This window comes from Chionomys nivalis, chromosome 13, assembly GCF_950005125.1.
Source record: "Chionomys nivalis chromosome 13, mChiNiv1.1, whole genome shotgun sequence".
Classification (NCBI taxonomy): domain Eukaryota; kingdom Metazoa; phylum Chordata; class Mammalia; order Rodentia; family Cricetidae; genus Chionomys; species Chionomys nivalis.
The window spans coordinates 47,357,121-47,372,112 of record NC_080098.1 but is presented as its reverse complement, the minus strand read 5'-3'; the positions used below and the strand labels follow the sequence as shown (position 1 = coordinate 47,372,112).

Genomic DNA, 14,992 nt, shown 5'->3' with positions numbered 1-14,992 from the left:
CCTGCAGCAGTAGTGCTAATACATCCAGCTGTGGGAAGAAACAAACTTCTTCCAGATGCACAGGTCTAAAGACTGGGAGTAGATGCCCAAGCAATGGGTTCTGTCCCAGCTACTTTGGGCTTCTTGGTACTTTTTTTTTTTTTTAAGCCCAGGAGATTTAAGGTTTTTTAAAAGGATTCATTTATTGTTTACTTATGTACATGTGATAGTGGACAGTTCTCTTTCTAATATATGGAACTGCCATATTTTGTTCATGCCTTCAACAGCTAGTAAGCACTTTAACTGTTTCTAATTTTGATCTATTATAAAGAATAATAGGAAATCCACTCTGAAAATCCACTTTCTCCAATATCCACTTCTCCTAGATAGATACCTTATAATATGGTTTCTGGGTTACCCTGCATGTTCTGCTTAACTACTTAAGGACTTGCCAACCTGTTTTTCAAATGGCCACACCACGTTACACACCATCTTATTATGAATGAAGGCTCAGTTTTCATCTTGTGCACCTACATCTGCTCTTGTCTTTTTTAAGTTGCAGCCATACTGCTGGCTTTGTGGTTTTAATTTGATTTCCTAGACCCAATCGTTCGATACGTACTAGCTAGTTTATTCTCTAGTGAAGTGGTGATTAAAGTCTCGACTGTTGTTTTGTCTTTTTATTAGTAAGTCAGAAGATTTTGAAATGGTTTGGGGGACAAGACACATGGTTCAAAAGTATGCTCTCCTAATCTGTGGCTTATCACTTCAATTATTTGTTTAGAAAGATTTATCTTCTTCTATTTGTGTGCATTTATATTTGTATCCACAGGACATGAAACTAGAAAAGCACCTGAGGGGAGAAGGGATCTTAGGGTAGTAGGAGATAGAATGATGGACTAAATGTAAAAGGGAAACGGGGGCTCGCTGGGGAAGAAAGGAAGCATTAGGGAAGGAGTAGTGGGGAGTAAACAGGAATAAACTGTCATGGCACATACATGGTCAGGTGCCACGCTGAAACCCAGTACTTCATATGATAGCGTGAAATTCCATTTATAGTTTTGAAATCACTGATATTTTAATCTTTCTGTTTAATTTCTCTTTGCAAATTTTATGAACACTTCCTTGATTTGTCTTATTTTTGCCACTTAACTCTTTTCTTAGTGAAGTTACTTTATATGTGCTTTATTTTCTGGTATCTCTTTTGGATTGTTGATTATTAATACATAAAAATACAACTGATGTTCCCAGGTTGCTGCTGGAGCTTGCAAGCTTTCTTAGACCTCCATATCCTCATAGACTAATTAGATTTCTTTGTATTTTCTGTGGAATGTCTTATCTGCAGAAGAGTTAGGTTCCTTCCTCATTTACAACAAACATGCCTTTAATTTCTCTTGTTTGTCCTTCTTTACTGACCAGGCTTCCATGGTATGTTGAGTTGAGGAAGTGAGAACAGGAATCTGTAACGTATATTATCAGTTTTATTGGGAAAACATCCATTCTTTGGAAAATATATGAAGTATAAGTTCTTGTGTGTATTTGATTTGTCCACTTAGTTTTCTGTATCTACGAAGACCACCATGATGGGTTCCTTTCATCTTTATTCCTTTAGTGTGATTCAGTGTGTTAATTGATATTTGCATTTCAGATCACTCTTGCATTAAAACATGGAGGAATAATCCTTCCCGTAGACTGTTGAATCAGTTTGGTAATGTTTTTATTAAGAAAACATCATCTTTGTATTCACAAGAGATATTAGTATAGAGTTCATTTGTAATCAGTTTCTTTGATTTTAGAATATGCTAGACTCTAACTTCTGACTTTTTTGTTTGCTATAATAGTTTCTGTAACATTAATCTTATTTTTTAAATGTGTTTAGTAGGATCTGCCGTGAAGCCATCTGAACCTGGGATGTGTTGTCTTGTCCTGTTTTCTCTTGAGGTCAAGATATAAACTAGGAGTTTAATTTTGTGATAAGTAGAAGTGCATTCCGATTTTCTGTTTCTTCTTAGGTCCATTTTTATCATTTAAAGAACTCTCCAGTTTCATCTAAGTTGTAAATACTGGCATAAAACTGTATAGTATACTCTCAAGGTGACATTAGTGTTGGTACTAGAGTCTGTCATGGTGTCCCTTCTTTCTTGCCAGAAGTTGATCACGTTAACTCCTTATTTTCTTCTCAGATTAGTTAGAACTTAAGTAATTTTAGTTTCTCAGAGATGTGCCTTTTACTTTTATTGATTTTTTTCCTTATTGTTTCCCTTTTTATTGTTTCCTCCTCATACTTTTTTATTTCCTCTCTGTTTTACTTAGGGTTTGATTTCTTCCTCTTGGTTGGTTTTGCGAAATGAAAGCTAAGAATATTGATTTTATATCTTCCAAACACAGTCATTAAGCCTTAAAATTCCCAAGTACTACTCTCGCTGTAAATCGTATATATAGACAGTCTATGTTTTCATTTCTGTTGTTTAAGATCTTTATTTCCTCTTCCCAGTGCTTGGAAAGAGGAAGAGGATTGGAGGAATGGGAGACCAGCCTTGGCTAATTGGCTATCTCTGAGGCCAGTCTAAGTTACATGAAAGTCTTCCTGAGACTTCCGGGCGGTGGTGGCACATGCCTTTAATCCCAGCACTTGGGAGGCAGAGGCAGGCGGATCTCTGTGAGTTCGAGACCAGCCTGGTCTACAAGAGCTAGTTCTAGGACAGGCTCCAAAATCACAGAAAAACACTGTCTCGAAAAACCAAAAAAAAGAAAAAAAAGAAAGTTGTGGAGTGCATATATGTATTTTTTCATTCAAGGCAAAATGACTCTTGAAATGTCTTGTCCTGTGTTGTCTTTTGTGCCACCAAATTGGTTTGTGTGTCCTAGAGATCAAACCCAGGGCATGTACTAGGTAAACACTTTACCAACTGAGCTATATAAACCCCAATCCAGTGCTAGCAGATGCTATGTAGTCACTCCAGGTTCCTGGTAGAGTCCCGTAACCAAACTGATGAGTCAGATGTACATCAGGGTCCTTATTCTGTTCCCAAGTTATTTCACAAACCTGCTTTGGCAGTAAACATACGGCTGAAAAAATGATGAGTCCAATTTTCCCTGTTATTGCAGTTCATTGAATATCTTTATTTCAGCGTTTCAGAATTACTTCCTAAAACTACTAAGAAAGCATAAATATTACAAGGCTTTGAAACTCAAGAGACTACTAGTCAGTGATTGCATTCATGTTACTCACTACTTCAATAAATTTGTGAAAATGAAATTTTTTTTAAAAAATAGAATTTTGAAAATTCAGTGTATCAAAGGACAGTGTTTCCCCAGAATTAGCATTTAAATATTTGTAATAATATTCTGTTTTACACCCTCATCATTTCCTCTTACTTAAATCACAAGATACAAAATTAGAATTTGCTTTGCTTCAAACTTCTTTGATTTTTACATACTGAGAATTATTTGCTAGGCAAATTAACAATGTAAATGAGATTTTAGTTGGCTTACCTAAGGAATCAAATTATTTTCAAGACTATAAGTGGCAACATTTACATATTTTAAATTAATGTATAGATGAGCTTTGTCTGATATTGAGGTGCAGACTCTACTTTTATGATATAAATAACAACTTATATTCTTACATACGTTTAAACAATTTAACAGTTTCTACTTCTAAATATTGGCATGTCCTCAATCTGTAGTACTCTGTCTCCTGTGTTATCAGACCAGATTTTGAATTGATTGTTGAGTTACATTCACATTTGAACATCCCAGTTTGTTGTGGTTCCTTTAAAGGTTGGTCACAGCCCACCCCCCCCCCATCCCCACCAGGGAAGCCAGAGTAAGCAGGTGTTGGCCAGTGCTGAGCACACTGATAGAGAAGGATGGGGGAGGGTTCAGAAAGGGACTTTCCTTTGGGAATACCCGACAGCTATTGCCAGATTCATTCTGATTCAGAAATTAGGACAATGACCAATTGTCTTCATTTCTTGCCATGTTTCCCAGATATTTTTAATTTCCTGGGGGACATGGACTCTCATCTGTTATCTTTTGCCTCTATTTTTATCTGTGGATTTCTTTATATCATGACTAGTTAGAAGACAAGTGTAAAACTAGCTAATTGAAACTTATTTACACACTTCTTTCTGTTCACAGACTTAATCTAGCAAGTTGTTCTTTTTTTCTGAGTCTTACTAAGGAAATACATGGTTCTGTGATTTTTAAAATGTGATTTTGATTGTCCTTAAAGAAGAAAGAAGTAGGTTTATGTCACAGTAGACCATTTCTTTTTTCTGTAAAAAACTGTCCCTCATATTTATCACCATATTGAAAAATCCTTGAATTACTTTACAAGCTATAATCCATGCAAATTATTAACTACGAGCAAAGTAGAAATGAGAAGAGGGTACTTTTTATAGTGAGTGGGTCGTGTTTCCTTCACATAAACATCAAGTACTAAGCAAAGGGGGCTGGAGAGCTTCTGTTTCCATGAATGTATTTGTTTAGGAGCTCTGAAGTTTGACCAAGCCTTCTTCTCTCTTATGCTACCAAATTCTTGTGCTCATCTATGAAGAACCATACATGACAGGAAAGTAGTTGTAAATGATATGGAATATGCTCCCTAATGTGTATGGGTTCATTCATAATTTTGGAGTACTATAGTGATATTTCATTTGTATTTTAATAAATAAAGTTTGCCTGAAGATCAGCGAGTAAAACAGTCACACTGGTCAGCCTTACAGACCAGGCAGTGGTAATTCACACCTTTAATCCCAGTAGCCACACTAGTTTACCATAGAACCTGGGTGGTGCATGCCCTTAAGCCCAGTGGTACACACCTTTAATCCCAGCACTAGAGAGGAATATAAAACGGGGAGACAGCTCTCTGTCAGTCTCATTCTGAGATTCCTGGAGGCAGGACAGCCATTTTGAACTGAGGTAGAGATAAGAGCCAATGGCTGGCTATATGTTTTTCAGATCTTCAGGTTGAACCCCAATTTCTGATCTGCGTTTTTATTTTCCATGCTATGGAACTGTTAGGAACCGCTGTACCATTCTGTTACCATTACACTGTTACAGTTTTGGATAACTTTGTAGCCAACCGAAAAGAAACTCTAAGGCTGTGGAGAAAAATGGCACCACCTCCAGCATTAATTTGCTCTATATTCTGCTCTTCAGTGAAAGTCTCTGGTGGCTGGAGAGATGGCTCGGCAGTTAGGAGCAATAACATGCTCTTGCAGAGGACTTTGGTTCAATTCCCAGAACCCATATGGTATCTCATGAATGTCTGTAACTTCAGTTTCGGGGTGATCTGATGCCTGTTCTGACCTCTGTGAGCACCATGCTTATGGTGTACAGGTATACATGAAGAGAAAAACACTCGTACACATAAAACAAATAAAATATCTTCTAAAAAATGTTTGCAGTGCTTTGTTCTTTAATACCAAAAGGACAGTGAAAATGACTATTTGTTGATGTAAATTCTCAGCCTTAAGGAAATAAATACGAAGGCTATGGGCAGAGAAATTTAGACAGACTTTGACATGTCTTCAGGTAAGAAATGATGCTACATCTGTAAGAAGGTGTCCTGTGAAGGAAAACTGAAGATGGAGAAAGATCTGGGAGAGACTGAACCGTACTGAATTACTTCTTTTTTTTTTTTTTTTTTTTTTACCTTAAATTATAGACTGGAAAACAAGTAAAATAGAACAAATAACACATATGGAAAATGAGACAAAAAAAGCTAAAGACCAAACTGGTAGTTTGAACATTCGAAAGAAATGAGTCCCTAAGAGAAAGTGTTGTAGGTGACAGTTCCTAGAGAAATTACTAAAGAAATAATACAAGACAATCTCCTAGAGAAATTATTAAGGAAAAAATATGAGAGACTTAGATTCCTAGACTGAAAGATTTTAAGTCTATAGATTGTACCTTGTAAAATGCTTTTAAAAATATAATAAAAGCCATATTTGCATGAAATCTAAAATGATTGAGAAAAACCTGACACCCTAAAAAGAAAGTGATACAGCACATGCAATGGAGTATGTGTGGGTGGGGTGGGTGTCAGTCACAGAGTATAGACCTGGCTGACACAGGCCCTAGGAAAGTGTGAGTATGCACAGGAGTGAATTCCATGCCTTCAGCATCTATCAGCCGTTTTCAAAAGGAACAATGCAAAATTCTGGTGGATAATCGTTTCAATTTGGAATATTAGGTAACTGTACTGCCAATCAGTCGTGTGTTCAGACACCCTGAGACCTAATAACTGTCACCTGATACCGAGAAACGCACCAGCAGAGTGAAGGAAGTAATTGAGAATTAGCAAAACCTACAACCTAGGAAAACAAGACTGAGGAAAAGAGAGCGAGGAGCAGCAGTCAGGGGTAACAGCCAGCTCATTGCTAGAGTAGTGCACACTCGAAGAAAGCAGTGGCCTTTCCAGAAACTAGGGACATGGATGCTGAGCGACCTCATACATCAAGTGTTTAGAAAGTAGGTTTGATTTTTGCCATCTCCACTCCATCCATGCCACCTGTGCCAGGCATTGAACCCAGGGCACTGTACCTGTCTAGCAAGCAACTCAACTCCTACTGTTGAGTTTTGGTAGATCTGATGAAGCCTTGAGAAGGTATCAGTTTAGGAAAAAAAATGTTAAGCAAACTTTCCAAAGACTCAGTTACTACTCTTAGGAAAACTTAAATGTTGCTGAGAAACAACCTGGTCTGCCAGTTGTCTCTGCAATTCTTTTATGGAAGTGCTGTGAATACAGTGTTAAGAATGTAGGGTTAGAGTATAATTCCAGCTAGTTCATTTACCGTAATGTAAAAGTCCCTTAAATACTGCCTTTAAAAAACCAACAAATCCAGAAACAGCAGAGTAAGCATCTATCTTAAGAGACAGAGGAGAAAACAAAACAAAACCATGTCTAAAAGCATTAAAAATGGATGCCTCTGAGGATGACCAGGGACCACTATATTTCATTGTATCTCTTAGTATTTAGAGCTTTTCAAAACTGTTTTCAAGTGCTCTGTCTTAAAAAAAAATAAACTGTATTTTTTAAATACCATTTTAAATGTCAAGGAAATAAAATAATTCTGGCTCACAGTCAACTGTTTTTTACATTTTTGTCTGTTTTTCTTCTCCAGGGTTCCTGGAATAACGATTGCTACGGATATTATCTGTGGTTTTCCTGGAGAAACCGATCAGGATTTTCAAGAAACACTGAAACTTGTTGAAGAGTACAAATTTCCAAGCCTTTTCATCAACCAGTTCTATCCAAGACCCGGAACTCCTGCTGCAAAAGCCGAGCAAGTTCCAGCACACGTGGTGAGAACCCATTCATAGGAGTCATTACTTTGTGCCAGCCGCTGCACAGACAAACCTGTTTTGCCTACCCAGTGCCACTGGCTAGTGCTATCCTTTATGTTGCAAAACACGAGGACATTCAAGCTGGGCATGGAAAAGTTAAATGACCTCATGCAAGGAGAGGCAGACAATATCACATTTTCTCTTGAGGAGGAAGGTTCAGCTTTTAAAAACTTTTAAAACCACTCTCTTGTATTTACTTGCGTGTACATTTAAATATTTGGATGGTTTGAAATCAGGCAACATTTACATACATGCGAGTGTGGATTGGGATGTGGCTCCATGACTACCTAGCATATATGAGGCCTCCTTTCCATCTTTACCACTTCAAAGTAAACATATAAATGAAACAAAAGATTAATATTTGAGCAAATAAGCTTCCTATCTTCCTACTGCATAAAAGTCCATTCTATTTATATATTTGTTGGAAACTTTGTGGTTTTCTTACTTGATTCCTGTACATTTAGCATTTGTCTGTTCTTCCATCCATCTATCTAACATCCATCCATCCATCTACCTATTTTCTTTCTATTTATCCATCTACCATCTAGCTACCCATCTACCTGCCCATCAACTTATCCTTCCAAACAACTATGCATTGTATTCTCAGTGCAAATATGTAGACTGATTAATTTTCTTTCTGATTGACAAAAATGCCCAACTTTAATCCCACAGATAATTAACTTTGCACAGACATGAAAATAAACTAATTCATTACCTTTTCTAAGTTATTACTGAGGTCTGATTTTTGGATTTGGAAGTCTGTGCGTTGCCAATGCATGTGCAGGTATAGGATAGCTTCATCAGTAACCCAGGTGCCTCTCCCTCTTTTGTGTTCATCTGCTCTCTTCATCCCCAGCTTCTATTTGATCTAGCAGTTCTTGATCTGTTTCCTGTCATAATTCAATCCATTTTTTTATAACTTCATCAAAAATCTTTTTGAGCTAAAGCATGTATACTGACATTTTTCCTGTGTGTAAATATTATGTATCATTAATAATGGTTTGTGTGTGTTTTCATATAGTAACTGTTGGATGTGCAATCAATCGAATTAAGAGCATTCTCTGTATATGAAAGTCCCTAACATGGCCATACAGAGATTACCACTGTCCTCTCCCTTCCCAGAAGAAACTCATTCCCCTCTTTGAACAGACTTTATCATTGTATAAATTTGGGTTCTGTCCATTTCTTTTTCATTCTTAGTGAATCCAGTACTTTGCAAAGTGGCTCTAGGCCATCTGTTTTCTTTGTTGTATAATGTTTTTGCATAAGTTATTCATCCTACTATTAGAGGCAAGTGGGCTTTTTCAGCTTCTTAACATAAGAACTGCAGTTGATAAGTCATCACCATTCTTGTTTTTATCTTTTGTTCTATTCATATGTAAGGTTTACTGCTGTGGCTAGTAAAAAGTATAACTGCATTTTCATGGGACATGCAGTTGACCTGCTGGGCTAAGTACTGGCAAATTGCCTCCCTAAGTAGCTGAATAAATGTACAACCCCTGTTGCCATGTATAAAAAAAGCTATCTGATCATCCTCCTGTAGCTCAGAGCTCTGTGCTCATGATGTTTGTGTATTACCTATGTAACGTAATCTAACTGGCCTTATTTATCCGTGAGAACGAGTAGTATTCAACCAGCTGGTTATTGACTCTTGAGTGGTACCCCCGCCACTCTGTGGTTTTAACTTGCAGTTCAATAAAGACATCTGGTAGTGAGCCTCTTCTCATCTCCTCCCCTCTTTCACATATATTTCCTTGGGCAGATATCTGCCAAGATCTTTCGCCCATTTGGAGCATGTTCTTTGCCTTTTTATTGGAAAGCTTTTAGAATTCTTTGTGATTTGGGGTAATAATCCTTCAGGTACATGTGCCTCACAAAGACTTTCTCTCTGTGTCTTCCCTTGAGTCACATTCACCTTTCTACCATGTCATCATCAGTCTTTTTCATGTGTTTCTACCCTGGCTGGTACAACAGACACCACAGAGTGACTTAGACAACAGAAATGCCTGCATATTTTTGAAGGCTGAAGGCGCAGAGAAGGACCCATGCCAACTCTGCCATGTGTAGGACTCTTTCCTGGCCTCTTCCTAGCTTCTAGAGTTTGCTGGCTAGCTAAGGTGTCCTTGGTTTGCCATTGTGTAGCCTTAGTCTCTGCCTTCATTGTCAGCAGATATCCTTGTGTGTGTCTTATAAAGACCTCCATCTCCTACCCCTCATCTTAACTGTGTTTATCTATAATATAATTTCTAACATTTTGAAGTGATTAGGACTTCAAAATAAATGGTTTTTTTTTGGGGGGGGGGAACAACCTGAGACCTCTTGCATCTTAGTAATTATGCTCTATATAACAACCATTGCATGAAATTTTAGCTTTATAGAATTCAGAATTATAAACCCAGAGAATTGAACATTAATGACGAAACTTTAGATATTTACTAGGATGCTTCTCTAGTGTGGCTGCAGTCAACCTGGGCATGCAGCTGTCTCCTTGACTTACTGATTTCCTTTCTGATAGGCACATGCTCAGCAGAGAACTTGTGATTAAATGTTTAAAATTCTTCAGATGGGGATCTCTGTGAGATGGCTGTGAGTTACCTGGGACAGTGATCGTTCCCTGTAACCACAAAGTCCTTCTCGGAGAGATGACAGGGTGTCAAAATTTCAGGACACGAAATCAGAAGCAACATTCCAACTGAAGTGCTTTGGCGGTCAAGATTGCCTGAGGTGAACTTCAGGGTCATCTTCTAAGCTGGAAAAGGCAAGAACAGTTTCCTTATAACATTGAGAAAGCCACATGAAAACTTTCATTTTGTCTCAAAACATTTCAGATGCTGAAAATGAGAATGGGCTGTTTCAAAACACTAAATATAAGCTGGGCCTAGTGATTCATGCCTATAATCCCACCATTGGGAAGTCTAAGGCCAGGGAATCATGAGTTTGAGCCCAACCTGGACTACAGAAGGAGATTCTGTCTAAACAACACGTGCAGAAAGACTACATTTATGTTATGTTAATGTCCTAATGGACACTCATACACTGAATGCTACTGTTGGGCCTCTGGTGAGAGCTATGTTAATACATCTGTTCTAACTAAGGCTTGTTGTCCCGGTAGGTGACTAGTGATTGTTTGTAGGTCTGTGAACATTTAGCTGCTGTTATCTTACTGATAAGATAATTGTTGGTCCCAATTATATAACAATATGATTAAAAAAAAAAAAAAACATGAAGTTGACACTCAGCCATGAGTGTACTTCAGTGTTCTGAGGACTTAGTATTGGTTATCTAATTTTATTCTCTCGTCATGTCGCTCAAGCAAGTCCTGCTATTAATGTCTTGTTGAACATCAGAAAATCGGGGCTCAGAGTAATAGCTAATGTGCGCGGGGCCCAGAGAAGCTCCTGCTTGCCTCTCAACTCTTGATGTCTCGTCAGTTCCTCCTGGCCCCGGCTGCTCACTGCCACTTAGCTCTTGTACTTCCTGCTGCACTGCTCTTACGAGATGCCAGGCAGAAGTAGCTTAAAGGAGGCAGCTTGATTTCGGCTCATGGCTTGAGAGGGTATTAATCCATCATGGCAAAAAGACGTGTCATGGAGGTTGGAGTGAAGATCGTGGCATCCTCAAATCTCAGAGGATCATGAAGCAGAGAGCTCTGGGCAAAGCAGAGCTGGGCTGAAGCCCACAAGGCCTGTTCCTCAGAAACTCACCTAGATCAGATCCACAACATCCCCAAACAGCACCTCTAGTTGAGAACCAAGTATTCAACATATGGCCATGGAACCACTTCAAATGCGGTGTTTCCCTATCTGCTCTCTGTTTCAGAATCTTTGCTTATCTTTCCACATGGCAGGGGGCAGGGCGGATAGTAAAGCCTGGGTCATTTCTATTCATCACTTAAACCTCTGGTTATCTAACCAGGCTCTTCTCCCATGTTCCATTAAAGCTCTGTTTTAGTTTCTTTCTTTCTCTCTTTTTTTTCTTTTTTGATGTCATAAGAATACTCTGGCAAGAGCAACTTTAAAGAAGAATGGGTTATTCAGCTATAATTCCAGGTTCTAGTCCATCATTAGAAGGAAATCAGGGCAGGAACATGAAGCAACTAGTCATATCCACAGCCAAGAGTAGAGAGAAAGTGAATGGATGCATGCCTCTAGTGCTTAGCTCACTTTCTACATTCTTACTCATTGAGGACCCCAATTCTAGGAAATGGTGCTGCCCACAGTGGACACAGTCTTTTTTCACATCAGTTAATTCAGTCAAAGACAACCTCCCATAAACATGCCTGCAGACAACCTGATCTAAGCAATCCTTCATGAAACTGTCACTCAGATAATTCTAGATTATGTCAAGTTGACACATAAAACTCACCTTCACAGGCTTTGTGCTTATTTATACCAGGGCTTCTTAAATGGCTTCCTCTCATGCTTTCTTGACCAGAGCCTTTTACGTGATCCTGGTTACACAAATCAAAGTAGAATTTATTTTAAAATTATTATTTTGAATGCATATAAATTTACCATTGTTTTAAAGACAAAAGCAAATGTGCATACTAATGAGATGGTGCTTGTTTATTTTTATAATAATACTTAAATTGTGGCTGAATATTTGATATTACAGGACATAGAACATCTTTATATTACAGAGATGATTGACATTTTGATTTACTAATCATCAATGTGGAAAACTTTTCATAAATACATAGTGCAAAATAGTAGAAGCATATTTAGGACTATTTCCGAAATGACCAGAAAGTCTATGTTAAACCCAAGTCAAAAGTAAGGTTTTTGTCTGTTTGTTTTATGAAATTCAAGCCCACAACTCAAAAAAGTAGTTTATAAAACCAAACACTGCATATAGCACACTCCAGTTCAAAGACAGACTACTTTGATACTTAGATCTGAGAGGTGGCAGTAGGAGCGCTGGAAAGGTTTCTTTCTGTAAGAGCAGGAAAGTGCACAGAAGACACCGGCTATGCACAGAGGAGAGCCTAGGTCTGCACTGGTGTGCTGAAGGCTATGGTGAGCTGGGTAATACAGCACAGCAAACCTGCTGGAACTCTTCTTGTTCGTTATGCTTTTGATTTTGAATAACGTTATCACTGCAAATTCAGAAACCTTTTGCCACTGCAAAACTTCTCTCAAACCCCACTCAATTATGTGACTCTAGCATCCCAGAGCCTAAGAAGCTGCAGTCTACACCTTGATCTTTGTCAAGACATGTGGATCTTGTCTTTGTTTCTAGGCTTTGAGAAATGTGAAGGCATTTACATGACTGTTGACTTAGTACATACCTGGGAAATGGCAGGAACTCAACACAGGTAGAGTTCATAAATATTGTTAATGGAGTGGTGAGGTCTGAATTACTGTCCACCATCACAAGGGGACAGGGCCTGTGAGGAAGGAAGACTGTTCCCAGCTCCAGGAAGCATAGGGGGACCATTGAATATTTAGTGAGATTAAAATTCTTCTTTTGGGGGCTGGTAGATTGCGGCGAACTCCCTGACTAGCAGGAAAAGACGACCACCAGACGAGGATTCTTCCCAAATCACGCTTTATTGGAGCCTCTTGGTTGAAGGGAGAGCGGAAGCAAGGGGCCCCGAGTGCCAAGCGGCGACTGCTTATATAGGGGGTAAGGGAACGAGTCGTGCCTGGATTGGCCGATGCGCGCCTGCCAATGCTTCTGGCCACGGGATTGGCCCTAAGCACATCATCGTCACTGCACATGCGAGAGGCACGGTTCCACTGCATTGCCTAATATGGAGCTGTCCACCAAGCGAGGCCAGGGCCAAGCGCCATCTTGTAATGGCGGCCACTCGAATCGGCTCCCAGCAGTAGATGGGTTCTGATTTATCTGTTTGGGTGACAAGCAACATATAGGAGTAGATTATTGTCAATAATGAGTTAGGAACTGTGGGCGAAGCTTGGGTTAAGGTGACTTTTCAGACCACGTTAAACTTTCCACTGACGTGGGACTAGCGTGGAGCTCCCAAATAGCAGTGCTTATCCATTTTAGCACATTTTAGAGGGGAAATACAAGGGGGCAGAGTCATCAGAAAGTTCATTAGGAGGTCTTGCAAGAGTGGATATGGGAACAGTTTAGGAAGTTTAGTGGATCTAGGAATGTCTGTGCCTCTTTAGGGTTTGATGATTCTTTTTTTTTTTTTTTTTACATGGAATGTATTTTTTTTTATTCTTTTTTAATTAAAATTTCCACCTGCTCCCCGTTTCCCATTTCCCTCCCCTCCTCCCAAATATTGCCCCCTCCCCCCACTCCCCTTCCCCTATCCCCACGCCTCTTCTCCTCCCCCCACACCATTCCCCCTCCCTCTCGATACTGAAGAGCAGTCCAAATTCTCTGCCCTGCGGGAAGACGAAGGTCTTCTATCTACGTCCAGGAAGGTGAGCGTCTAAACAGGCTAAGCTCCCACAAAGCCAGTTCATGTATTAGGATCGAAACCTAGTGCCATTGTCCTTGGCTTCTCATCTGCCTTCATTGTCCGCCATGCTCAGAGAGTCCAGAATCAACCCATGCTTATTCAGTCCCAGACCTGCTGGCCTTGGTGGGCTCTCAATAAATCAGTTCCACTGTCACAGTGGGTGGGTGAACCCAAAGAAAATCATATAGTCATCCGCATGGAGAGGGGAAGTAGACAAGATTGCAGGGCAAAAACTGGGAACTTGCGGGTGAGGTGGCATGGGGCAAAGGGGAAATGGGATGAGAAACATGAGAAGGGGAGGATGGGAGGAGCTCGGGGGATTGGGATGGTTGGGATATAGGAAGGGTGGATACGGGAGCAGCGAAGTATATATCCTATCTAAGGGAGCCATCTTAGGGTTGGCAAGAGACTTTACTCTTGAGGGGTTCGCAGGTGTCCAGGAATATGTTCCCAGCTGGTACCTTGGGCAACTAAGGAGAGGGAACCTGAAATGACCCTATCCTATACTGATGAATATCTTGCATATCATCTTAGAACCTTCATCTGGCGATGGATCGAGGTAGAGACAGAGTCTCAATTTGGAGCAACGGTCTGAGCTCTTAAGGTCCAAATGAGGAGCAGAAGGCGGGAGAACATGAGCAAGGGTTTGATGATTCTAAGTCCTAGATCCAGTCAGCAAGGCTATTCTGTGTTCTATGGAGATACTTCTACAGAGGTCATCTTATTGACCTGTCGTGCACTCCTGACACCACCACTGCATCGCCCAGGGACTCCTGAACATTTCAAAACTCTCAGGATCACAGCTTCCTATCTGACTCCATCTGATACTGATGACTAATGCTAACCTGTAAATGCCATCCTGTCTTCTCCCTCACACCCCAGACTTGATTTTCCCTGTTCAGCTGTCTCTATTCTAGAGTTACAGGATGGATTTTTTTCATCATTGCCTCTTTTTTCTTTGTGTTTTTATTGTTCTAAACTCCAAGTTTGTGTTTTGTAACCTCTAGAAACATCAATCTGGAACACATTTGAAAAAGGGTAATTTATTTACTTTTTAAAACTCACTTTATTAAATTGAGCACTTCTTTTTATTCTTCTATCAATCCTTATTCAAAACCTAAGGGAAAGAGGTAATAATATTGAATTTGAAGGTTTAAAAATAACAAAAACTGTTGCCAAACCTCAGCTGTGGAAAGGAAGGATTGCCAGTAATTCTCACCAGGC

General features: G+C 39.5%; 1 protein-coding gene across 3 annotated transcripts in view; it reads left to right on the top strand.

Moving 5' to 3' along the window:
- Positions 1–14,992, top strand: part of Cdkal1 (CDK5 regulatory subunit associated protein 1 like 1) — a 633,981-nt gene that overhangs the window by 385,965 nt on the left and 233,024 nt on the right. For all 3 annotated transcript variants that reach the window (XM_057788043.1, XM_057788042.1, XM_057788044.1), the window contains exon 12: positions 7,113–7,293. In XM_057788043.1, coding sequence (XP_057644026.1) covers positions 7,113–7,293 — 181 coding nt within the window. The remainder of the gene's footprint in view (positions 1–7,112; positions 7,294–14,992) is intronic.